This window comes from Maylandia zebra, linkage group LG17, assembly GCF_041146795.1.
Source record: "Maylandia zebra isolate NMK-2024a linkage group LG17, Mzebra_GT3a, whole genome shotgun sequence".
Lineage (NCBI taxonomy): Eukaryota > Metazoa > Chordata > Actinopteri > Cichliformes > Cichlidae > Maylandia > Maylandia zebra.
In genome coordinates, this window is record NC_135183.1 from 23,499,018 (window position 1) to 23,526,033 (window position 27,016).

Below are 27,016 nucleotides of genomic sequence, written 5' to 3' on the forward strand. Positions count from 1 at the left end.
GCTGTCGAGTTTTAGAATTGAATATCTCTACGAAAAGAAAAATCTCACCCCCGCTATTTGCTGAGAGGTGATTGGACAAAAAGGAACAACGTCATCGGCAATTTAAAATTTCAAAACAGCTGCTTTGTGTCGTGGCTGTGTGCTCTTGGAAGACTGCAGCAATTTAAGAGGTTTGCGTTGTTTAATCAGTCTTTTTTAATGTAAAGTGAATAAACGCTGTGTTGTATATATGTATGTAGTTGTAGATGTAAAATGTGGACACATTTTTGCTGTGAAATACTTACAAGTTATCGAAGGTGTTACATGCCACTGAGACCCTGTATGAAAATTAAGTCTTTAAATTAATTTCAGGTATGTCTTTCTGTATTTAAAGAACTATATGTATAAATTGGTTTTGAGGGTTTCTTTTTTTTTTTGCCAGTGACTTTTTCCTTTCTTGAAGGAAGCAATCAGTAACTTAAGGCCTTCGAATTCCCCTCAAGATATTCTTCCTTCTCGCCTTTTCAAGGAAGCTCTGTCGACTAAGGTTGTTCTGTTGCTTTAGTCACTTTACATTTGACTGCCGCCTTTGACACAGTTATTCATAACATTATTTTTTATCCGACTTGACCATGTCGTTGGTCTTAAAGGCACAGTTTTATCTTTAAAGAGAGGTCTTTTTCTGTTGCTATTGGGAAATACTCCCCCTATTTGTTGTGGTGTGCCACCGGGGTCTGTTTTGTGTCTGTTTTGGATCCAACTCTGCTTTTTTTTTTTTATACATGATACCTTTGGGATCCATTTTCAGGAAATACACATTCCCTTTCACTGTTATACTGATGACATCCAAATTTACTTCCCCTTGAAATTGTATGTCTCTGTCCCCCTTCACCTTCTGCTTAACTGCCTACATGATGTTAAAGAGTGGTTAAAACACAATTTTCTCGCCCTAAATGGAAATAGGACTGAAGTTATTGTTTTTGGAAGTCATGGCCCTTTTGGATAACTGATGCCCTTGGTCCTCTTGCTTGTCATCATTTCCACACTGTAAGAAATCTCGGCATGTTTTTAGATGGCTCTTTTAAATTAGAGAAGCAAGTGTCCACAGTTGTGAAATCGGTTTTTAATCAGTTACGTGAAATTGCGAAGCATCATCTTCCTCCTAAAGACCTAGAAAAATTTATTCATGCCTTCATCACCTCTAAACTGGACTACCGCAGTTTTCTCTATTTGGGTCGTCAACACTCATCTCTCCATTGCAGCAGCATTTTAGTCCACTTCACATCACTTGCCATATGATATTCGTACTTCAGAACCTACACAGTCCTTCAAATCACACTTAAAACACATCTTTTATGTTGGCTTTTAAATCAAGTTCAGTTTAACATCAGGCTTGTTTTATGTTTTGTTTTTATGTTAATACATTGTCATTGCCTCATCTTATATCTCTCTCTCTCTCTCTCTCTCTCTCTCTCTCTAGATATATATAGATATAGATATAGATAGAGATATATAGATATAGATATAGATAGAGATAGATATATAGAGATATAGATATATAGAGATATAGATATATATATATATATAGAGAGAGATATAGATATATAGAGATATAGATATATTAAAAAAAAAAAATTTATTAATGTTTTCTCTTGTTCTTATTTAATTGTGAAGCACGTTGGTCAACTTTGTTGCATTTAAATGTGCGATAGAATTTTTTTGTTGCTTTTGTTTAAGGGAATAATGGAGGGTATAGGAGACCAACTCAAGCTGATGGTGAAAACCTTCAGGAGGGAGCGTCACCGGGTCTTACAGTCTGAGAGGACCACCATTCATGGAGCTGATGGCATGCTTATGGTGCTGCAGGTGGCCATGGCAGAAGTGAATAAAAAGGTAACCCTAACACCCTGAAAATACCACAGATTATTTGTATCTGTCCTCTCTCACCACCTCCATCAACCTCATCTGTGGCATTCCAGTTTCCCCCCTGCCTGCCAGCTCCATCTTTAGCAGCATCCTCTAATTTGCGCAGAGCTCAAAGGATATGAAAAGACAACACCAGGCACAGCCTGTAAGCCAGGCTGCCATCTGGCGAGTGATACAGGAGTATCAGCTGCCGAACTTCCAGGCGTCAGAGCAGTTTATCTCCTCAGGCTGTCATACTTCTGAATTCATCCTCTACACTCTACCACAAATAGTAGCTTTATTTTTATGTGCTTATTATTTATTAATTTGTGTATTTTTGTGAGCAACATAAGAGGCTGGTGTTGGATAATGATTGAAAACATGGAGATCTTAAATAACCCACCTTTCTGCACTCTTCCCTAACAGTCCCACTCAATCACAATCGTAGCATCTTTAACTCAGCTGCATCCAGCTGAGTGACTGTCTAAGCCACATGACATCTTCTAACCCTTCTCCTTATATTCTCATCCATCTCCTCCACCCTGCTGCTGCTTTGAACAGTTGACCACAAATATTCAAATTCATCTTCACCAACTCGTTCTCTGCTGTGCTCCTTTTTCTTTCACCTGCATGCACTTACTCTCAGTCTTACTGATTTGAATGCCTCTTCTCTAGATGAGATCTCCCATCAGCCTGCTCCTTATTTTCACAAGCCACAAAAGTCACGCTTTGACCCAAAGTACCAGTCGAAAGGTTTTCAGACTGCGTAGCTGATGGGCTTTTTTCATGATTGCATCATTTTTGCACAAATAATACACAACATGTATCTTGATTTCTTCCACAGCTTTGTTGTTAGACCACAAGGAATACACAGAAACTACAAAAAAAGATTGTATGTAAAATGCAGTTTAAAATAGGTTTATTAAAATGCTGCAACACCACCTCAAAGTTACTCAGTTTTAAGTAATACGGTTCTGGACTTGATTCATTTATTCATACACTTTAAAATACTTTTACTGATCTGATTCATATCTATAAAGGACAGGTCACACAGATGACCCTTGATGCAGTCTCACCTCTACCTTGAAACCACCTATCCCACCTCATTGCCCTCATGTGTGCCATTTCCTGCTACTTAGTTCCTCATGCAGTAACTCACCTCCTCCCTCGCCACATGCTTTGACTAAATCCACAAAGTCTCAATGGGTCTACGTCTGACTTTCAAAGTGCTCTTTCCTGGCACGAGACCCTACTGCCACTCGCAAATCATCACCTCCATTCTTAATCGAGCTTCCACTACACTTTCCCATAATTTCATGCTGTGGCTGATCAGCTTTATTCCTCTGTAGTTTGGTCCCTTTATGCTTAAAAATGCCTATATATACAGATTAAAAAAAAATCCATCTAAAAGTAAAGTTAAAGTAGCTGAAATGCAGCAATTCTGATAGCCCAAGGTTTTCTGAAGTTATCAAACTTTGTCTAATGGTAAACCAATAACTTGCATTTTAGGCCCTTTATTTAACAAAAGGGTCAGGCTATCCAGTAACACTCTGAGAAATCTTAGAGCCATTTTATAACAGGATATATCCGTCGCTGCACATATTAAACAAATATGTAGGACTGTTTTCTTTAATCTGCACAATATTTGTTAAAAATAGAAACATCCTGTCTCAGACTGACGCTGAAAAATTAGTTCATTTATTGTCAAAGGAGCTTGCAAAGAAAAGCATCTGGACTTCTTTAAGTTGCTTGAAGACATTTCACCTCTCATCCGAGAAGCTTCTTCAGTTCTAAGATCAAATGGTGCAGAGTCCCAGATTTAAACCTAGTGGGAGTGTCCCCCCCACAGAGGGACAAAAGGACCCCCTGATGAGCCAAGGTGTGAAATTGGGTGTGGGTCCCAATCAGCCAGGGTTTCAGGTGAGCTCATTGTGAAACCTGGCCCCACCTTATCATACGAATTCCTGAGGTCAGATGGCCCAGGATGTGAGTCAGGGGGTCCTTTTGTCCCTCTGTGGGGGGACACTCCCACTAGGTTTAAATCTGGGACTCCCCACCATTTGACCTTAGAACTGAAGAAGCTTCTCGGATGAGAGGTGAAACGTCTTCAAGCAACTTAAAGAAGTCCAGACGCTTTTCTTTGCAAGCTCCTTTGACTACGATGACCTGGATGACTGAGAACCTTCACAGACACAGTTCATTTATTTAGTACTTCCAGACTGGAGTGTTGTATTCCTTCAATCTCATGCAGAGCCTTCAGCTTTCAGGCCCCTCCACTATGGAACCAGTTCTCAGTTTGGGTTCAGGAGACGGGCTCTGTTTTAAGAATAGGCTTCAAACTCTTACTTTTGATAATGATTTGGTAAAGCATGGTTATGGCTGCATCAGGTGAACCTGAATCAGTTGTTAGTTGAGCTGGTGTAGGCTCAGGCTTGTGTGGGACTTCCCATGATGCACTCTGCTGCATGGCATTAACTTTTGTCTTCTCTTTTTCTTAATTTTTTTTCTGCCTCCCCAATTCATGGCAGATGGCTGCCCCTGTGTTAGCCTGGCTCAGCTGGAGTTTTCTTCCTGTTAAAAGGGAGTTCTTCCTTCCCACTGTCACAAATGCTTGCTTGCTTACGGGCAATCTCGTCTTTTTGGACGTTTCTGACACTTGCCAATATAAAGAGCTTTGAGTTGATTTATTGTGAGTTGGTGCTGGAAAATTAAAACTGAATTGAAACGTACTGTGACAGCAACCATGTTGTAAACCCAGCCTTTCACGCTTCACTCTCAGTCGCTCTGAGGATACTCATTTTTTTTTTAAATGTTAATGTTTCTGGACTCATTTAGGATAAAGTTGAATTTTGAAGGTGAGGCTAACGGCAGTTTCGAGCAACTGATGAATTTCCTCTTTCGCAAAATGGAAAATAAATGGAATTAAGGAGGAAAAATATACAGTGTGTCTGTTATCCGGTGTCGTAAAAGCGAGGCTGTGTGAGCCCATTTCACATCATCATCACGGCATAGTTCAATTGAACCATCAGGCCGACTGTCATCACGTCTATAACTGATGACATTACTGCAGGTTTCCGGGTGAGACCACTCATGGCTTATTTTTGGACGGCTGCAGAAGGTCTCTTTGCTTTTGAACTGATTGTTTCCAGGCTGTTTGTAATTGCACATGCTGCTTTCTCTCTTCCTGTGACAGCATGGCGGAGAGTTCAAAGTGGCTCTGAGTGATGTCCTGATGGCCTGGAAACACTTATTGTTAGACAAACTTCACCTGCTGCCCCCCAGCCCTGCACGCCTGGAGAACTATGATCTCATTGTGGAGGCATACGAGTCGTTCCTGAAACGCTCCAACACCATCGACCTGATTGATCTCCTCTTCATGTACAAACAGCTGAGGCTGGTGGACTCTGATCCAGAGGAGCCTGTGAGCCTGGTGAGCTGGTTGAAATCAGGCTGATGATGTTGATTGTGGATGATCACACTGGCTACACAGTTGGAGATAAGGCCAATCGGTTTATCCCCTCTCTCTCTCTGCTTTTGTAAATTCTTTTGCCAAGATCCAGCTGTTTGAGTTCCTATCGGGCAACGTGGAAGTCCCAGAGTTGCCAGTTTCCTCAGTCCCGTCAACCCCATCTGGTAAAGGCAGGTCCTGCAGCTCACAGGTAGGCCCAACTGTGTTTTTTCTGCTTCAGTGAAAGGTGCAACTTGTTTCATAAACTCCCACAAGAAATCCTTTATTTCCACTTTGCCTTCTGCCTTTGAATATTGTGTTTTAGTAATATGAAATGCTTCTCTCCTGCAGGCAGTAATCCATGCTTTTGCTTTCCCAGCCTTCAGTGTAATTTCTGTCTGGAATCCATCCTGCTCTTATTGACAGGAGCTCTATATCACATCACTCAGATTTAAGGGTGCAATGTGAATTCAATTACCAGGCAGATGTTTAAAACACGACACAGGAGCTTCTGTAACACAGTCTCTTTGCTGGTCTCTTCTGCCTCTTGCAAATTTATGGGGTTTTAGAGAGGAGGCTTGCTGTGCTGATGTAATTTTTTACTGGAGCGATGCCAGCTGCTGTTTGTAGCCGTTTTACTCGGGAACTAAAGCTACTTTCCAGTTTGGGCATTTCAGACCGAAGGTTTTTACTGAAGTAAATGTTGTTGCTGGTTTGCTTAGCAGAAGTAAAAACAGACACGGAGAGATTATCTGCTGTTTTAATATAAATAGGGAAATAAAAATAATTTTCCGCTGTCTTGTCTGGTTCCAGTAACTTCCTGGAGTCTCTGCTTTGTTTGGCTGCAGAATGGCAAACTAATACAGCAGATAACTCTCCATCAAATCCGTACATTTTTGTTTCAGTGATATCTCTAGACCCTTACCCCTAAACTAGTCATGGGAGGTGGTCTATTCCTGTTGAAAGAGAGTTCTTTCTCCTCGTTGTTGCCAAAATCATGTTCATAGGAGACCATCTGGTTGTTGGGATTTTCTGTCTATCACCTTACAATATAACTGATGGATGGTTTGTTTGGTCTTAAAACAATAAAAATAAAAAAATAAAAAAAACTGAGGTACTAATATAAGTTTTTGTTTTATTTCATTTTGCGTTTAAAATATTTCCTCCAGGTAGGTTTTTTTTGTTTGTTTGTTTTGTTTTTTTCAGCTTTAGTTTTTAATGTTAATTGTAGCCTTTCTTCTTAAACTATTGTAAGGTCAAGACAGGGGAGAGATTTATAAACATGATACCTAGCTGCTATCTATGATGTGGTGATTAACACAGTCACCTTACACCTAGAACATCCCCAGTTTGAAACAATGAGGAGACACAACTCTATGTGGCTCTATCTGGTATGGTCACTAATTGGGGAAACAAGGGAGCTGAAGGTTTAACTGTATCTATTAGGTGCCTGGTTTATTGATCGGGCTTGTTTCCAGTCTCCTTGGCACCAGCAGTCAGTAACCTTTTGAGGTTATTTAATTCAAAGGAAAGGATAAATATACATTGTGTAGTTATGTCTTCCAACAAACTACACTTATAATCTATTATAAATGCATAGGAGCGGGTGTGCAGCCACTGTCTTCCACCACCATATTTAAATACAGTGGCCAAGAAGGACACCTCCCTTCTGACCAATTGAGAAAAGTATGAATATAATATGAAACAGTAGTCATATTTGTTCCTACTGTACCTCTGTTGCTTTTCAATTCTGCTACCAAATCACTAGAATGCGCTGATTTTTCTCTCTTCAAATTGACCCAAACCCTTCCAATCTATTTGAAGTAGAAGTTGCAGGAAATGTACTTGAGGAAACAATGGTACTGAGTTGGCTAATCACAGTTGTTTGAGGAGGGTTGACACAATGTGTAGTTACATCATGAGTTTTTGGGGAACCGTTGACAGTTTATTAAAATGTAAAAATCTTTGGTCTTGTGTGTTTTCTATTTGTCTGTAGGTGAAAATGGCTGTGAGACGCGTTTTCTGCTCCTATCTGAATTTGCTGGTAAACACCAAGAACGACATTGCCATGGCGCTAATCCTCGACGTTCCCAGTCGCACTCTTGGACGACAGGCGTTTACTGACATCAAGCATGCTGCGCACAACAGCAACACTTCTCTGTTCTTGGTAAGAACACCCCCAGTCATTATGTGCTCAAGTAAATGAGAGTAATCCTCTCTGGTGCAACATCTGGGTCGTTCTCATGCTTTTGCTTTTTTTTTTTTTTTTTTTTTTTTTTGCAGGCCGTGACGTCTTTTGTTAGGGCTCTCCAGCTTGGAGGGAAGGGCTATGCTCCAGCTGAATCTGACCCACTGAGAAAGCATGTCAAAGGCCTGTCTGACTTTGTCCAGTTTGTAGACAACCTGGAAGAAATACTGGGGGAGATCCCCGACCCAAGGTACACAGAACTGTTTGATCCAGGCTTCCACTTGCTCCCTGTCTTGCTGCTTAGTTTGACATACGCCTCCACCGTAGAGACAGAACTAAATGTAAATGTCGGGAAGTTGAGATGCACTCTATCACCTGAACTGGAAATTCTTTGTTTTCTAAAGAATTGAAGTCAAATTGCAATAGAAGTTATAAATACATCAGGCATCACTTAGATTTTCAACAACAGAAAAAACAAAATTGTTCGCTTTTTTTTTTTTTTTTTTCTCAACCATATAACTTTTTTTTCAATTTTTTTTTAACTTGTAGCTAGCAGCTTCGCTTAGTTTCACATAATATCTAAATACCAACAGAACACGCTACTCTAGCTTTATCAAAACGCTGGAGTCTGAATAACATAGTTTTTAGTGCCTCTTAACCTATAAATTATCACACATTGGTTATCATCTCACACAAGATGAATTATGTTTCCTACTTTATGTTTACAGCTTGTAAGCTTAGCATAAGCATCTGCTTAGTTTAATGTTAATTACATTGTGAGGCTAGCTATATCACTTCATGTCATTCACACATATATAGTATATTTTTATGTAAGTAGCAGTTAATTAATAGTCTTCTTAATCAACATATTAACAACAAATGTTTTTGAAATCTAAATCTTTTGTACAAAGTGGGCATTGAAGTAAATGGGTTTTTTTTTTTTGTTGTTGTTGTTTTTTTTTTTGTCAAAAAGCTGTCTTTAATTATTTTTTCAGGTAATCATTTCTAGAACACCTTAAAAATCATGTAAAAGAATCTGTCATTTTTTCCTAGTTTACTGTAACACACATACTGTTGCGTGTTACTGTGTTAATGTTTAAGCATGACTAAAAATGTTTGAATCATGCAATATAAGTAACAGATTTCTTTACTTTTATTGACCTGAGGGAACCCCGAAAAGGTTTTCAGTTTCAGATAAATACCTAATAATTTCAAATTGTTCTACAGTATTTAATAACTTGTGCTTTTATAGTACACACACATGTATTTCATATCCAGAGTCATCCTAAGCTGATGAGGAGAATGCAGAGATTCCAAGAAAAGCTGAGCACCTGGCGGCAGCTGAAGTCAAGCACAGTGAAACTTGTGATTTATAATTGGATTGGATTTTTCTTTGAATTTCTCCACTTCAGTTCAGGTTAAATCCCGCTTCCTTTCTGGAGGAGCTGACTCAGTTCTTGTGAATTCAAGGATTTGGCAGTGCGCTGCTACCACTGGTGGGAATATTTGTAGCAGGGCGGATCAGACTGTGCTGAAATCACACCTGTGATCATAAAATCCACCTGTCCCCCCACTGCTTCTTATTATTTCCTCCCAAATCCCTGTAATGACTCCCATCTAAGCATGATAACATTTGGATTGCTAAAGCATGTTCATCTTTGCTACATCAAAGCCCATCTTTGTTAAATAACTTGTTCCCCGTGTGTTTGCTTCGCTCACTTTGATGAACTATCATCAAACCTAGAGCTCCACAGATCACTCTCTATACTGTTACAGATTATTTTAGATGTCAAAGCATCTGGCACCACAACAGAAGTGGCTATCACAAATAATTTAGCAGTTCAATCATGTGAGCTTTGAGCTGAAGCTGCAGAAGGAGCCTTTTGTAAGCAGTCCCAGTAGCAACGGCGGATTCGCTCGAGCCATAACAACACATGATGTTTGTGCAGTGCCGTGTTCAACTCTCGCTGCTCTTCTGAGGGTTCTCAGTTCACGCGGGTCGTTGAGAACTCCCGTCTGATGAGATGCTGATGAGCATGGCCAACGTGTCTTTCAGCAGGCAGTGCCTTTACGCTCTCAGTGGAGTACCGTATTTCCTCATACAAACACCTTCTGTGGCGAGTTCAGGGCCCCTTGTTCAGCGAACATCTGTTTTCCCAAATGATTCTGTTACTGAGGCGCGCTCGCTCCCTCGCATCAGAGCCGGGTCAGGTTTGGACCACCGCCTCGCCACCAAAACATTTTGGTGCACTTGACTGTTTGAAACTTACATAAGTGATATGTTGCTATGATTTTTGGACATACTGTGGAGACAAACACGGATCAACACCCCCCCCTCCCAACTGCGACATAAAGAGGAAAATCAGACCGGAGTGCAGTGACCATGTAACTGTTATAACTGTTAACATTGGCAAAACTCTGCTATAGTGAAATAAAGCTCTACTGGATGTTAATGCTGAAACAATTACTCTGAGCCCTGAAATTCAGTGTCCAATTAATTGAAAGTGAAGAAGCAGTATATCTTTTAAAGACATTCAGACTAAAGCCCCGGCTTTTCTGCGAGAGCGTTATTCATGCTGGCAAATGTTGGCTGAACTCTTGACTGTTTACTCCATCCAGATGAAAACCACTGTGTGTCCCGCATAAGAAAGAATCTGCTCCTTTCCAAAGTTATTCAGCGTTTCTTCTCTTCCTGTAGCTCATTTCTTGTTCCCTTGTCACTTTGTTGACTTCCCAGTGTATGTGGAGCCAGGCTGGTGACCGCCATCAGGGCGGTGTTGGTGAAGGGTCGCAGCAGCGGAGATGCCGTGTACGCTGCTGCTGAGGAGACTGCACAGGAGCTAAAGGAGAGGATCTGCCAGCTACACCAGATCCAGAAGCAGTCTGCTAATGGAAGCGGGACAGGGATAAGTCCTGCAAGGGTAATGTATAACCTCTGCTTTCAGCCAGCTGGCTCCACTCTGGGCTTTTCCTTCTCGCCACAAGTCCATACATTGAACCCACTTCATGTTTCACTGTCTGTTCACCATCTGGCAGAGCTGTGACTGTAGTTATGTTGGTCTTCACCCCCAGCCAAAAGTGTATGCAGTCAATCACGCTACAGCATACGGAGGTCGTGACACTGTGAAGGTGCTGATGGCGCTGCTGGATGAAGAAGCCCTGACTCCTCCGTGTCAAAGCAAAGCCGACCTGCTGTCCGAGGATCAGCCCGTCCTCGGTGGAGCAGAGGGGACCTGCGTCCTCACGCTGTTCAGGTTGGTTCCTGTTAATTCTGCAGTTCACTCAAAATCTGATATCTGCATTTTCAGTTGGTTAAAATAAATATTAAGGCTACATTTGGCAAAATTAAGAATTAAAGCAGGCCTGACTTACTGCATTATGTGATGACCTCTAGAAGAAAGGTTATAATAGTAAAATAAAAGTAAATTTAGGGGAGTTTGACTAATAGTGGGTTTTAAGGTCAACCAAAAAATTGCTTTTAAAGAAGTGAAACAAAAATACAATATCAATTTATCTAGTTTTAATTTTTAATATTTGATTGTCTTATCCAAATATTAGATTTCTAGTGGTGCAGTACCCAAATTTCATGAAGTGACTGTTACCATTTCCTTCAGTGCCATGTGCAAACACAGTAAAGAGCGCTTACATTATATAACACTGTAATGGAGCAAAATCACTACTTTGTATTTATTAATTTTTCTATGTTAAACTGGAACTTCATCGTGTTCACAGCCTCGTCGGATTAATTCGAGTTAAATGAGCTTGTAGTTTACTGTCTGCCTTAATATGATGGGCAAGTTCTTGAAAGATGTTGCTGGTCTTCTTATAATATTTTGTATGGGTTATTGATCCCAAGAGTCCAAATATGTGAGTTTCTTTCCAAAGCAATACCATCACTTGAGTTCTTTTTCCTCAGTTCTTTGTCAGTGACACAATAATGCCAAAGGAGAGAATAATTATATTTGTGATTAGTTTGTTGCAGTAAACTCTGAATCTGAGTCTGAAACCAGTAAAGACTTTTTTCACTACCACAGGGTTCAGTGAGAGTGGGAATCCCCCTGAAATATAAAATAGGCCAACATGGATCTGTGCGACTTTCCTCTGAAACCGTATGGAGGAAAATCCTCCCACATCACAATGGAACAATTTATCTGCTCTGAAATAAAAATAATACAGCCACTGGTTGTGTTTGTGGCTACAGGGGCGGGTGACACTGTACGGCTAATGCTAGTGAAAACATCTTTACATGGTGAGAGTTTTAAAGGGAGAACGTTGTTTGAAGAAATAGCAGGCAGATTTCTCGGTTACTGTGGCCATGTAAGCTTGTAGCTTTTTTAATTTATTGAAAAATTTTCTTTGCTTCTCGCTGTGGCTCTCTCTCCTCAGATCCCCTGAAGTGTCTACTGGATGTTCTCCAGAACCCCTAAAGAACAGAGTCCAGAGCCGACTAGACCTGCTCAAACCCAAGGTAACGTGGGCCCCTTTGTCCAAGAGCCCCAAATCCTAAATATGAACCTCTCCAAACTGAATCAGATGTCCAAACATTGAAAATAATGTCTTTATATCCTGTAATTTCTTCCTGGTTTTATATTATTTATTTGCTTAGCTGAAGCTCTCATCTTAACTGACTTCCACTCTTCCCGTTTGCACAGCTGGGTTTTAGCTCTTAGTGTTGGTTCGAGCGTGCTGAAAAAGTTATGTATGGGGCATTCAAACCAGTAACCTGTTAACAGTGCCTGTTTTCTTGGAAAATCCTCTTTTCTGGCACCTACCTAGCATCACTAAAATTTACAAAAATTTTTATCCCGTATAAACTGAAACGGGTCAGTGAGACCATAAATTCACAAGGAAAGTGTTTAGAGACTTTGGCAAAGGGCAGTTGTCCCACAGAATGTCCCATCTGAAGTCTTTTATGGCGATAAGAGTCGAATTTGAGTGTTTACGTTAAACGTTTCTCTGGTTCACTCGCTTCAGTCACACAAGCATTACATTATGACCACCTGCCTAATATCGCGTTGGCCCCTTTTTGCTGCCAAAACGGCCCTGAACTGTCAAGGTATGGACTCCACTAGACTCCTGAAGGTGTGCTCTGGTATCTAGCATGGATGGCAAGATGTTGTACGTTAGCTGTTAACTACAGATCCTTTAAGTCCTGTAAGTTGGATCAGGTGGTGGGGGAGGACGCTGGACAGACCCGGTGCACCTAAACGCGTAGTGACGGTGTGCTGGGAACGTCTAGCAGAGGCCCCAGTCCATGAGATCTTCAACGCACACCTCCGGCAGAGCTTCATTGCATTCCGAGGCAGAGTGGGGACATTGAGTCTGAATGGACCATGTTCAGCATCTCCATTGCCGAAGCTGCTGCATTGAGCTGCGGCCGCAAGGTGGTTGGTGTGTGTCATGGTGGTAACCCCCGAACCAAATGGTGGACACCAGAGGTGAAGGGAGCCACCAGGCTCAAGAAGGAGTCCTATCGGGCTTGGTTAGCCTGTGGGACTTCGGAGGCAGCTGACAGGTACCGACAGGCCAAGCGGAATGCAGCTCGGACAGTGGCTGAAGCAAAAACTCGGGTGTGGGAGGAGTTCGGAGAGGCCATGGAAAAAGACTTTCGGACTGCCTCGAAGAGATTCTGGCAAACTGTCAGGCGTCTCAGGAGGGGAAAGCGGTGCTCTACCTGCACTGTGTATAGTGCTGGCGGAGCGCTGCTGACTTCGACTGAGAAAATTGTCAGGTGGTGGAAGGAATACTTCGAGGACTTCCTTAATCCCACTGACACGTCTTCCGAGGAGGAAGCAGAGTCTGGGGATGAGGGGAATGACCCGCCAATTTCCGGGGGCGAGGTCAGTAAGGCAGTTAAACAACTCCTTGGTGGCAGAGCCCCTGGTGTGGATGAGGTCCGCCCAGAGTTCCTGAAGGCTCTGGACGTTGTAGGGCTGTTCTGGTTGACACGGCTCTACAATGCTGCGTGGAGATCAGGGGCAGTACCTGTGGACTGGCAGACCGGGGTGGTGGTCCCCATCTTTAAGAAGGGGGACCGGAGGGTGTGTTCCAACTACAGGGGGATCACACTCCTCAGCCTCCCTGGGAACGTCTATGCCAGGGTGCTGGAAAGGAGAGTTCGTCTGCTAGTCGAACCTCGGATACAGGAGGAACAATGCGGTTTTCGTCCTGATTCGCGGAACACTGGACCAGCTCTTTATCCTCTTAAGGATACTTGAGGGTGCATGGGAGTTTGCCCAACCAGTCTAAATGTGTTTTGTGGACTTGGAGAAGGCATTCGACCGTGTCCCTCGGGGTGTCCTGTGGGAGGTGCGCCGGGAGTATGGGGTGTCTGGCCCATTGCTACGGGCCATTCGATCACTATACAACTGTTGCAAGAGCTTGGTTCACACGCCAGTTCGATCCCCGGGCTCTCTGTCCTGATTGTTGTGTCCTTGGGCAAGACACTTTACCTACCGCCTACTGGCGTTGGCCAGAGGGGCCGATGGCGCGATATGGCAGCCTCACTTCTGTCAGTCTGCCCCAGGGCAGCTGTGGCTACAACTGTAGCTGCCTCCACCAGTGTGTGAATGAATAGTAGCATTGTAAAGTGCTTTGGGTGCCTTGAAAAGCGCTATATAAATCCAATCCATTATTATTATTATTATTATTATTATTATTGCCGGCAATAAGTCGGACTCATTCCCGGTGGGTGATGGGCTCCGCCAGGGCTGCCCTTTGTCACAGATTCTGTTCGTAATTTTTATGGACAGGATTTCTAGGTGCAGCCAAGTGGCGGAGGGCTTTCACTTCGGTGGCCTTAGAATCTCATCTCTGCTTTTCGTGGATGATGTGGTTCTGTTGGCTTCATCGGGTGATGGCCTCCAGCTCGCACTGGAACGGTTCGCAGCCGAGTGTGAAGCAGCGAGAATGAGGATCAGCACCTCCAAATCTGAGGCCATGGTTCTCAACCGGAAAAGGGTGGATTGCCCACTCCGGGTCAGGGATGAGTTCCTGCCCCAAGTAGAGGAGTTCAAGTATCTCGAGGTCTTGTTCGCCAGTGATGAGAGATGCAGATGCTGCACCAGTCTGTCTTGGTGAAGAGAGAGCTGAGTGTAAAAGCAAAGCTCTCAATTTACCGGTCGATCTACGTCCCTACCCTCACCTATGGCCACGAGCTGTGGGTAGTGACTGAAAGAACGAGATTGTGGATACAAGCGGCAGAAATGAGCTGGTCTCTCCCTTAGAGATAGGACACTTTACATCTTAAATTCTAGTGTGTTGTTTGTCCTTCTTTCTGGTCTCAATTAGGGCTGCACCTCCATGAGCCTGATTCTGCCTGAGGTTTCTTCCTGTCAAAAGGGAGTTTTTCCTTCCCACTGTGGCCAAAGTGCTTGCTCATAGGGAATCAAGATTGTTGGTGGTTTTCTGTTTTGTTTGTATTATTGTCTTTCCCTTAAAATATTGCTTTATATTTTAAGGGTAAAGAGTGTGACTGTTGTTATGAGTTACACTGAATGAAATGTAATACTTGGATCAAATTGCTAAGATATGCTATTTTCTGAAACTGAAAATTAATTGTAGCAACAAAAAAAAGACAACTTATTTCTCAGAATATACCGGTAATGCCATTTTATTTTTCTTGTGGTGGTAAGAGGTATTTTTAGGGTAGTGCTGCTGCATCACCCAGCTCTAGATTGCAAGCTATTATCCTTTAAGCAAACATGAAGTGTGAAGCACTTATTAGAAGATGTATGCTAGACACATTTTGTGAAATAGCTCCTTTATTTGATTGTGCTACCAGATGTCATTTTAGCTCCCCACAATCTGGCTGCCTTCCTGTTTGAGTGCGCTGTAATGGTCCCTGGGCAGCTCACCGCTTCCTGAACTCGGTGAGCGGAAGCTTTCTGCATCAATTTCACTTTGAAGATGCCATATCAGTCGCGTAACTCGACTAGCAAGGGAAACTTGAAAGGTTATTGTTTCCTGTTGTCTGCTAAATGACTTTATCCTAGACTTCTCCAGCGGTTTCATCATGCACTGACGTCAACCGGCACACACAGAGATGGACAGATTTAGTTTCTGCTTTTGGGTTGTTTCCAGGTCTTTTTCTTTTCTTTTCCTCCTCTTTCTTCCTTCCACTATTACCACAGATGATCAAAACATTGAAAAACACGAGAAAAACTCCTGCTTCCTCTGTGACACAAGTAACGATGTTCAAATGAGGTGCATTCACCTTTAGCTATATATTCATTTTATTTTATATATAGCTCTGGTTCCGCTGCACCTGCTACTGCTTTGTTCTCACTTCTACAAAAGCAGATGTCAGAACACAAAGCTGCAGAAATGGCTTGCACCTGCTTTTTAAAATGCTATCAGGAATGTCTCGGTCAGTTGTCGGGTCAGACGTAGGTTATTTCAGGACAGTTGTGTACGGAGGAATGAGGGCTATGTGACCACAAGGTGCCATGTCAGGCTTCCACCTGTTGTAATTGGATTAGTTGTTCTCTGTGGGTCATAGTTTGGCCGTGCAGCTCTTCCATCCCCTTCCATCTTCTTTAGGTTTTATTAGCATGCAACCAGTAGCTCCGTTACTGAAGTGTACCTCGGTGCTGGGGTTTCTGTTGTTTTAGGTCCTCTTTAAAGAAGTTCTTTTGAGAAGCACAAAGGCTTTGATCCCCTTTGTGCTCCGCGGACCCACCAAGCTTTGCTCTCTCACATTTCTTCTCCTTACTGTGGCCCATTGGCCTGAAGGGTGAAATCCCTGGATTGTGATAATCCCAAGCAGGCGTACATCAAACAGTGGATGAAAAGCTGTGGATCTGTGTGTGCCCCTGGGCTGGGATTGTAGGCTTCAATATCATTCACTTTGTTATAGAAACTTGGCTGTTGGGTTTTTTGTTTTGTTTTTTTGTTTTTTAAAGGATGTGGTAATTGATAGGAGCAATGCACAGTATATCAGTTGGCTAGAAAAGAAAATCTCATCTTTCTCATTTCTGGGATTTCAGCAACATATTAAACTTTTAGTTGTTCAAAAAAACCCAACATAAAACATGCTTTAAAAGCCAGGAATCTTATCCCCTAATTAAAAACCATACCCTTTTATTGTTTTTGTTATTGAAAGATCTGAGCAACTATTGGATGGATTACAATGACCTAATAATGGTAATTGATGCTAATGACTTTAGTGATCCCCATACTTTTCACACATTGTGTTTTTTCTGGCTCTGAGTCACGTTTTTCGGGGCTACTTCAGACGTAAGCATGACTGTTTTGTGGTACCTTATTTGACAGAAATTGACGCATTTTCTTGATGATAAAAAGAAAAGTCTATTACACTTGAGTACATGAAACCCCACTCAACAAAAGTGGTTTAAAAAAATAAAACTTTATTGCAGCGCTGGTAATTTTCCTTTAGCTCCAGAGAAAACCTTTTTGAGATGTGCCAAAAATTCTTCTGATTTAACACCACAGAAGTTGTGCTTTCTGTGAAATGTCTTGACTGCCGTTGGTTGGATTTCCACGAATTTTAGTGCAGATATGCATGTTCCCTTTTAGGTTTGGCCTATAATACATTTAATTACAATATCAGAGCAAGGAAAGAAAGTAGTTTGTGTACTTCAGTGCTAATTAGCAGATCCAGCTGCTGAAACTGGCTGAGCAGGAGTGGAAAAGTACTTAAAAGGGTCTTTGTTTCAAAACGCCAAAAGAAAGAGCCAGAAAAATCTCGGCCACCTGCCCTCAGTTGTTGATACTGATCACCAGTCGCCATATCAGCTGGATTTCAGTTGTTTTGCATTTATTCCAGGTCCGAGAGAGAGTCATCCGATCCCAGTTCGCCTGCACTTACAATGACGAAGAGCTCCCTCTCAACCGTGTGCTGGACTTCCCGAGCACTAGCCAGGTTCCCACTTGCGTGCACCCACCCAAAGCTAAAACCACCACATCTGTGAATGATGGGTGCAGCTCTGATGTGGAAGACTCAACAAAAGGTAAAAGTTTATGTTATTTTTCTTTACAAGCTACACCCCCTACCCCACCACCATCTTTTATTTTTTTGTACTCAGCAACATGTCAAATGTCAGAACAAGACGTGCTGCATTTTATCTGCTGGAACAGACTTCTGTTTCCTCTGACGGCACACAGCTGGACCGAGGCCCAGGCTCACCTTCTCAGCTCCGGCCTTGGAGCCTTCTCAGTCCCAGTTGTGGGACTGGTACTTACAACTTGCTGTTAAATTAATTCCCATTCTATAAAACCTCCTCACCCCCACATCTGTCGTAAAAAAACAAAACACACACACACACAGTCTTGTACAGACTTTTTGCCCATTTCCCCCTTCTGCTTTTTGTTCCGTGGGAATTCAGGCTCTGCTCCATCAGGTTAACATGACAAATGTTGAAATTCAGGTTCAGAGAATAAACACACAGCCTGCTTCAACTAGCAGCTAACGTAAGCAATTTCGTCACAACATTTTTCCCTTTCCCCCCCTACCAACTTGTCACACTTACTTTTGCTTTTTAATTATTTATTTCATTTTTGTTTTTCTTTTACATTTGCAGCCAAGTCCTCTGAATGTACAAATAAGGCACGGGGTGAGATACAGCGGGGGGCTGCTCTCGAGCAAAGAAGTGGAAATGCCCCAAAACAAGGTGCAAGCCTGGTTAATGGAAAGGGAACTGGCTTTCAGATGCAAAGCAGGGGTAACAAGAGAAAGCAGCTGGACCAACACGGTGGATCTGAAAATGAGCCTCCGGAGAAGAAACAGCCAACTCGCACATCAGTCAAAATGCCTGGCAAAAATGGCAGCAAGGCCTTGAGTAAGAAGAAGCTCATAGCTGGACAAGGGAAGCTGACCAGTTTCTTCAGAGTCTAACCAGTGTTTGCACTAACGATGACACAATAAGGACTTTTCTATCAGATATTTATATGAAGCAGCTGAAGCTTGTGTACTACGAGTATACAACAGCTTGGGCTGCCATTTAGAATCATTTGTCATCTTGTTTAACCTCGAGTATTTTATATATACACACACGGTAAAATATCACGTGATCTTTAGTGACTTAGTGATTGCTGTTAAGAGTTAAATATTTTTATGCTAAGCTACACTGAGGCTTCGTATGAAATGTGCACAACAGTGTTATTTAACTCTTTCTGAAAATGTCACTAAAATGTCCAACATTGTTAGGCGAAAAGCAAGCTGGTCATTGCACTTTATCACTAATCAATTTTAAAATGAGTCTAATAACGCCTTCTTGGAAATAAAATGTATATCGTCACTGCTAGTATGTAAATTTTACCTTTATTATTTTCAAGATTCTACCATTTACATCCACTCTTTAAACACACAGCTTGCAATTGTTAATAAACTTTTATTTTGTTTTCCATGTTTGTCTGCTTTATTTCCTACAAGTAAATTAATCTTCTTATACCAGACAGGAGGAAACATTCATTGACGTCGCTCATGCTTCCCAGCAGGGCCGGTACACTCTTCCAATCATACATCGCAGCACTAGGTTAGGAAAGGAAACCACATAGAGCAGTTGAGTTTATATGACTTTTTTTTTTTTTTTTTAAAGTTTATTTTCCAAGAAATGCTGGTTTTCCATGTGCTTACCGTCAAGGTCGGTATCTCTGCGATCTATCTTCACGCTGTACTCGGCAGGAGTGTGGCTCAGGCTTCGATCTGCGAGGAGAGGAAGGCTCCGAGTGAAGGCCGGGTTCAGCCCTCGAACACTGTGCCCTTTCAGCCTTGCATCCTGAAAAACATCATATTGATCAGTGATTACATGTGACACCCGGAGCCCACACACACACATTCCCGTACTGTAGGATGTGAACTCTGGATGGTCAGGTTGCAGGAACAGCTTTTAAAGATTATCCTTTTTACTTGTAGTACAGGTGTTGGATCTGCTTTTACCAGCTGATCCAAGCCACAAGAACCCCAAATGGAAGAAATGTGTTCCCTCATTTTTTACTATATCACAGTGGCCCGTTTTCTTCCACAGCTCCGGTTCGCCCAGATGTCTTTGTCTCCATCATGGCTGCCTGTTTCCCATTACCACAGAGATAACCACCCTGTTCATAACACACAAGACGCAGTCTGCAGATAAACCTTTTACACATCGCAGCTAAACATTTGGGGGAAACACTGATATATCGTCATTCTTCCCACTGAGAGTCCAATAAATCTTTATAGGCTTGTGATCATTTGACCTTTTCGCTTAATAGTATTTCCCAGTTTTCCAGCGTTGCCGTAAAATATTTTTATAGATTTATGTGAAGTATTGACTTAACAGTAGAAGCGAGGACGGTGGCCAATTGAAAGGGGTCAAGTATTCAGTCACAGGATGGAGATAATGTGCTCTTTGTTGTTGAACTATGGTTAGCTGAGGTTGTTATGAAAAAAAATCTCATACAATGAAGATTTATGAGGCATGACCGTCACTGGCAGAACAGTGTTAGGCTGAATGACAGTGGATAGTTTGCTGTTAAGTTAATTTGATCCAAAAAAGAATCAAAATCGCTGGTTATAATTTTCTTTAAGCACTAATTATAGTGCTTACCCTAGGGGTGTCAAACATAAGGCCTGGGCGCCAGAATATATCCAGCCCACTGTGAATGAATGAAAACGTTATATTTTCTATTTACAGGACAGTCTGTGCAATGAACTTCCATAACTTTTTTTTTGTCATTTTGCACATTTAGCACAGTTTCACAGGTCCACTCTACTTTATATCAAAGTGGGCTCGGTATGTGGCCCCCAATGTCAAGTGAGCTTGACATCCCTGTTCAGGAGAGTGTAAGACTATGTTTAGGTGGGGATTCGAAGCAGGGTTGGTCTTTGGTTAAATAGCCTTTTAGTATTGTGAAAAGTGGACCTTTAATTGTTTTTTCCATATTTTCTGTGGGTGTTTGTAAAAAAATAAAATAAAATAAAAATGAGGGGCAGCAATCAAAAGAAAGCTAGCTTAAACAGTTGGGGAAAAGGGCTGCAATGGATGTACGTAGTATGTACATGGGTATTTTGGCCTTTTGTCAACAACGAAAATTTAGATTTTTTTCTTGCAACATCAATGGTGTGGAACTTTACCTCCTTTTCTAATGTCAGACAGTGTAGTGCATTGTTATTTATTGACTTTTGACTGGCCAACTTTTCTTCTCGGTTAGTGTTATATGCCTACCTCTTGCTTTTCCATATTCTTGACAGACCTTGAGGTAATATTTTTCATTTTCATTTCAAAGGAGCTATTCCCTTGTGTGGATATAGCCTCACGTGCACAGCTTTTTAAGCAGTATTTTGAACTGTGAGCAACTCTAGTCAACTTCAAGAATAAAAATGAACTATACCTAATAATAATAATAGTACGTTATATTTGAGGGCGCCTTTCTAATACCCAAGGTCACCTTACAAAGAGAAGAAAATATCAATTCATTATTTCCAAACCAAAAATCAGCATATATCAGTCTCTTGTCCATAGATTCACTCAGAAATACTGTCTCAGATGAACATAAAACAACACTGATTTTGCAATATTAGTAATTACATTCCAGGAAGAGTGTGTTTTTGTTACAAGCTCCTTTGTTTTGTGGGGACTTTTGGGAAAATTAGAATCCTTTATGGGAACAGTGTGGAAGCAGGGGTGTCAAACTTTTTTTTTTTTTTAATAGGACAGGGGGAAAGAATGAAAGAAAGAGGGGGAGAGGAAGAAAGAAAACCAAAGGGGAGAAGAGACGGTGAGAAGGGGGGGAAGAGAGAAAAAAAAAACAAAAACAAAAAAAACTCCTGGGTCACCTGTATGGAGAGAAAGAAAAACAAAAAAAAACAGGGGAGACAGCAAACAACAAAGAGCAACATAATAAAAAAAAAAAAAAAGCACCATCACAATAAACTAGCTAGTCATAGATATCAGTAGTTACTAAATAATAAACGATATTGTGCAGCACGCAAGATAGACAGCACACAGTGTGCTTTGAGGCAGCAGCCAAGAAATAAATATATATATATATATATATATATATATATATATATATATATATATATATATATATATATATATAATATATATATATATATATATATATATATATATATATATATATATATATAGTGAGAGAGAGATAAGATTTTAAGTTTTAAAGCATTTCTTATTCAACAGGGCCACCTGTACAGGCTTTTATTCTACATCAAAGTACTTGACAATTACCTACACAGTTATAGTTTTATATAAGTTTTTTCATAATCCAATATAAAAATTTCTGGATATTTTTTACAAGAATTAATGAACGCTTTCTCCTTTATAATTACAGAACAGTCTGGTAATTTTAGCTACCAGAACTTTTGCTGTAATTTTACACATTTATTTTTTACAATACAAGCACAAAGAGTCAGGCTGCCACAACAGCTTTTATTTTCCATGTAGAAAAACTAAGACGTGTAGTTGAAATTGCACTTCTTTTCCTTAAATTAAGGTATCTCGGGCATAAAACATGTAGTTAAAACTATATGAAATTTCACTGGTCTCCCCCACTTCAGATCAAACTGGACTGTATTTGGCCCACACTGTAAAATTAGTTTGTTACTTCAAAGGCGCATGGACATCTGCTCAGGTTTAAGTTCCAGCAACACTTGTACTACAAAGAACTACTTTAATACTTCTTAATAAGAGTTACTGGACCTTCAACCAATTCAGAATCCTTTATAACATAACCATAATGACTGACACCTGATTATTATCAGGATCAGCGTAGTAAAAATTATTGTATATATTGTATATTGAGTACAATTCAAATATATTACTGTAAGAAAAATGTTCTTTCTTCAGTTTAAATCAATTTTGTTTATATAGTGCAAAATCCCTTCAAGGCATTATATACTTTATATTCAAAGGCATAGACCCCTACAATAATACAATCAAACGAACCCCTTTGAAGCCAAGCAGTTGACAACAATGAGGAGGAAAAACACTCTTTTCATACAGAAAGAAGCCTCCAGTAGAACCAGGTTCTGGGAGGGGCAGCCATCCGCCCACACCATTTGGGGTTCAGGGGAAAAGGAAAAGAAATGGGAGATCTTGTCTCCACTGTGCGATAACAATAAAGGCTAAAAAGTCGCAACAAAAAGGAATAACGTTAATGCATGATGAAAGTTGCAACACTTACCGAGATGATGATTGTTGGGTTCCCATCTTCATCCCTGATTCGGCGCTGCCTGAACACCGGTGGGATCACAGCGGGCTCAGAGATCGACTCGTCACCCAGTATCAAACCCAGGCTGTCTTCTTCTGTTGTACCATCCTCTGCATTAGTTGCAGGCATGGCTACGGTGACTGAGTGGCTGCTCAGCTCAGTGAAAAGCAGCAGAGTTAAGAAGACAGAGTAGACAGAGATCATGGTATCTACAATGTTTATTTCTTAAGACTTTCGCCAGTTGAGCCTTGCCTTAACAACTGGTATGATTGGACTTTAAGCTGCTTTATATATTGAGGGAGAGAGCATTTTGCTGCCAGCTCACAATTGTTTAATGTACAAAATCATCATCATGTCTCCCACAGGGACACATCAACGTATAAGATCAAAGGTCACAGGAGATGTGGTATAAGTCCATTAACAGGGAAGCAAAAGGTGACAAACTTCATTTAGTACATTTAAAGATTTGGCGAATTAAGGTTATTAAAGATGGGGAAACATGGTGTGCTATAATTTTAACCACATTAAAGAACTCGGGGAAAGAAGGCTCATAGAGGGTCAAAGGGTAGGAACTGATTCAAATCTGTCCCTTCAAAATCCGCATGTTGAAATTAACCCAGCAGGTGATAAGATGGAGACTTGCTGCAGTAAGAAACACAACTCACACAGGGAGTCTTTCAGAGGTATCAGTGACTTAACAAGATCCCCATCAACAAGGTGCTGTCGCCTCCAGACTCAGGTAAAAAGGCACCTACTTAGATTATTTGTCTGGTATCGCCAATCACTATTATACCTTCTTGCCAAGACTTTGAATAGAAGAAGTCTGTTAGTTGAACTTGGCTCAAAGACGGAAAATAGGCTGAAATGGCTAGCATATTCTGTTTGATGAAAACAAAAGTCATGTCAGCTTATCTAAAAGTCACAAATTTAACAATATATCTCTTTTGTAAATTCTGGAGGAGGGGTTCATCTTATTTATAAGGAGACTAAACCCACAGGTTGCTTGTGCAAGCTCTTATTACAAGTTTTATTTAAAGTTATGTTTTTGTGGCCTCGTTAACTGGTGCGAGTACAGTGTGTTCTGATGTGGTCACTTTTACATGGTTTTGAGCCAGGTTGGTCATTTTATCTTACAATTTAAAAGGAGAACATTTTTAGGCAAACCACATAGTTTATGTTCCTTAATCTAACCAAAAAAGTCCAATTAAATGGCAAGTGAAAGTTTATCTTAAAAGAGGTTGAGCTCAAGCCTCCTAGTTAACCTGGGTTAGGGTTAGCATTCTTCTTCTGTTGCCTCTATATCACCAGCCAAGTGAAAGCAATTCTCTTTGTTGTTTAAAGAATGTTTATATTGGTTGTTTTGAAGCTATATTTAAAAAAAAAAAACCCACCCCAATCTGATTGTTTTGCTTGAAGACGGGTTTTTTAATCAATGCTTTTCCAGTAGTTCTGGGAATCGGGAGTACACCTCTTAAATCAAGATTGCAAGTGCCTCAAGAACTATTTGCTGGGTTTCCATGTAATCTTGTGCAGGCATGTGGCTTCTGGAAAACTGATTCTTCTGATTTTGGTGACATTTGACAGAGCAAGCATGCAAACAGCTCTCTGCGACCGTGGCTCAGGGGGTTGGGAAGCGTATCTGTAACTGGAAGGTCGCCGGTTCGGTCCCTGGGCTCTCTGTCCTGGTCGTTGTGTCCTTGGGCAAGACACTTCACTTACCGCCTACTGGTGTTGGCCAGAGGGGCCGATGGCGTGATATGGCAGCCTCGCTTCTGTCAGTCTGCCCCAGGGCAGCTGTGGCTACAACCGTAGCTTGCCTCCACCAGTGTGTGAATGCGAGAGTGAATGAATAGTGGCATTGTAAAGCGCTTTGGGTGCCTTGAAAAGCGCTATATAAATCCAATCCATTATTATTATTGTAGAAGTCACTAAAGGGGTCCTTTCACACCTTATTGTTTACTTGTTGCCTTCAAGGTTTCCAGTTGATGCAAACCAAAATTACAGATGTGAGGCACCCCTACGAACAAAGACCTTAACCTTGGTCCAACAAAAAATGGTGGTTGTGGTATAAAATATGGTGTTCAGAAGGTTTTGATGTTCACACAAATCAGAGAAAGTTAAAATAGTTAAAGTAGTCTGTGGTTTGAAAATGTTGTCATGGTCCTGTACTGTTCAGGGGATTTTCCCCATGCTTTTTACTGACTTAGCTCTTTAGGTAAAGGATGGGTTTAACCTGTAGATGGAGTCTCCTGTTCATGCCCATTCCTTGACCTGTTCCTCATCTCCTATCTTGAACTTAAAGACCAACTAAAACATCCGATCTCTGCCATATTTTTGTCAATAGTAGAGCAGCATTCAGGCTTCTCTATGGCTCCTGTAATTTCCAAAGTTCCCCCCTGTGCTAACGTCTTTGATATCTTGTTCCGTAGTTGCCCCTGAAAAGCTGAAGAGTTCACTTTCTGCCTGTATCACTTACCTCTTTCTTTCATGCTGATCTGGCTCATTTGGAAAGTCTTAGTTAAGTACTCACCTCTCAAACCCACCTGCTCGTCCATCCTCCAGTCGTTCCACCCTGTTGCTCTCACTTTGGACTCTTGAAGTAAAAACTCACTCTTCCAAAGTCATAAAAATCATTAACTGTTGTGTTTTGGGTCATGCTTTATAATCCGCCAGTTACTGTTGCCTATAAAGATCATGGTACATGTAAATAGTCCATCCATCCATCCATCCATTTTCTTTACCTTATCTGTACTGTAGTGACAGCTGGCTAAGTAGTGTCCTTTTGACAAACAACATTTTCCAGTCTTCTGGTAGTTCCCAAAGGAAATCCCAGACTTTTTTAAGATATATAACTCCATGGAGTTCTGTGTCTGCCCTGGATGTCCCCCTATGTGGGTGAAACAACTCAACCTATTTTAATTAATGCTAGGTTTTCTCCAGGGTAAAAAAGGAGCCAAGGTATTAAAATACATTCCTACAATATGATAAAAAGTAAGCCGAATGATAAAGAAAGAACAGTGCTATACAAAAGGCCAAGAAAAGGAATCCTTTGCTTCACTTGTTGCCGTTCATTCAAACGCCAATCCGGTCGTTAAGTCTGACGTCACTAGCCGTGTCTGGGCCTAAACTCCGCTGCAGGTCCATATATCAAACGATCACTATGGCATTACTGAGAGTTGAAACACTGTCTAAAGTCTTTCATCTTTAATAAAATGATCAGCGTTCTGCTCTACCAGGTGTAACAATTGTGTTTAACATCCAGGCATCCACGAAAACGGAATTTATGACATTTAACGGAGTTAGAAGTTAGCAGGAAGTTAGCTCGCTAGCTTCTATCGAAATACAATATAGCATGTCCTGACTGCGGGGTTTTGGAAACAAATTAAAACAGCTGTTATCACTTCCAACATAAATGAAGACAGAAAACTAAACAGCAGTGACGTTTGTAGGTTTACTGAAGTTTGGCTAGCTGGTATATAATGATGTGCTACGTGACCGCTAGCGACACAGCTATGTTAGCATAATATAAACAAGCTAACTTTTTTCCACTCGATAAAAGTTAACATGAGTGTTCTCGGTGGTCAGGAACAAATGTAATCGCATGGCAGGATGCTGTAAAAGGACCAAACTTCAGCCAGGAGACCAACTGAGATAATCCATCCACAATACGAGGTTAGTCATTCATATACTGCTGCATGGGCTGGGCTGTAGTTACATCCTAAGGTTTTAAATACTGAGCTTAAATAAATGATTAGCGGTAATAAAAGCCGAGGGAGGTCAACAGTGATCACTGACTGTTTTAGGAGCTTTTTGAGATTAAATAGAAGAAAATACAAAACATTAAACATGTTAACAACACAAAAGCCATATTAAACACAGGCTACTTTAGGCCCGGAAGTAGGATTCGTCATGTCATCACTTAACGACCGGATAGAAGGCAAGTGGCCAAATTGACAAAACGCTGATGTCATACTTTAAGGTGTAAATAGGTCATTTGTGAGAATGAAAACAGCTGGGTTAGCTGTTTTCACTCTTTATGCTAAGCTAAGCTAACCAGCTGCTGGCGGTAGCTTTGTATTTACCATACTAATCAGAGTAGTGTCAGGTGTTAGTGGGGTCTTCTCATCTAACTCTCATCAAGAACGCAAATAAGCGACCTGTCAAACTTTTTGTTTAAAGGAGAATTTGATCTGCAATAGCCCTGTGATCAAGCCTCCAGGCCGTTTGATCACGAGCTCTCACACCAAGGTGCTGACCATCAGCTGACAATAAAGGCGGAGGCAAGCAAAAATGTTGACATAACGCCTGGTAGGCTTCTTCTCAGCTCA

The 27,016-nt window shown here is 41.2% G+C and overlaps 2 protein-coding genes across 3 annotated transcripts; one reads left to right on the forward strand and one right to left on the reverse strand.

Annotated features, from left to right (window-relative positions):
* Positions 1–15: 15 nt before the first annotated feature.
* On the forward strand, positions 16–18,886 carry parpbp (PARP1 binding protein). 2 transcript variants are annotated; one of them, XM_004548446.4, is made up of 11 exons: positions 16–170; positions 1,717–1,872; positions 5,078–5,314; positions 5,439–5,543; positions 7,329–7,499; positions 7,616–7,770; positions 10,258–10,441; positions 10,593–10,774; positions 11,907–11,988; positions 17,308–17,491; positions 18,062–18,886. In XM_004548446.4, the coding sequence occupies exons 2-11, from the start codon at positions 1,723–1,725 to the stop codon at positions 18,373–18,375; spliced, it is 1,764 nt and encodes a 587-aa protein (XP_004548503.2). In that variant the 5' UTR covers positions 16–170; positions 1,717–1,722; the 3' UTR covers positions 18,376–18,886. The 2 variants fall into 2 exon arrangements, with proteins under 2 accessions (XP_004548503.2, XP_076732156.1); XM_076876041.1 differs by lacking the exon at positions 16–170 and adding an exon at positions 449–526.
* pmch (pro-melanin-concentrating hormone) lies at positions 18,852–26,517 on the reverse strand. Its single transcript, XM_004548448.4, has 3 exons — positions 22,662–26,517; positions 19,117–19,258; positions 18,852–19,011 (listed from the first exon to the last, which is right to left on the reverse strand). Exons 1-3 carry the CDS (start codon positions 22,890–22,892, stop codon positions 18,962–18,964), a joined length of 423 nt encoding a protein of 140 aa, XP_004548505.1. The 5' UTR covers positions 22,893–26,517; the 3' UTR covers positions 18,852–18,961.
* Positions 26,518–27,016: the final 499 nt, after the last annotated feature.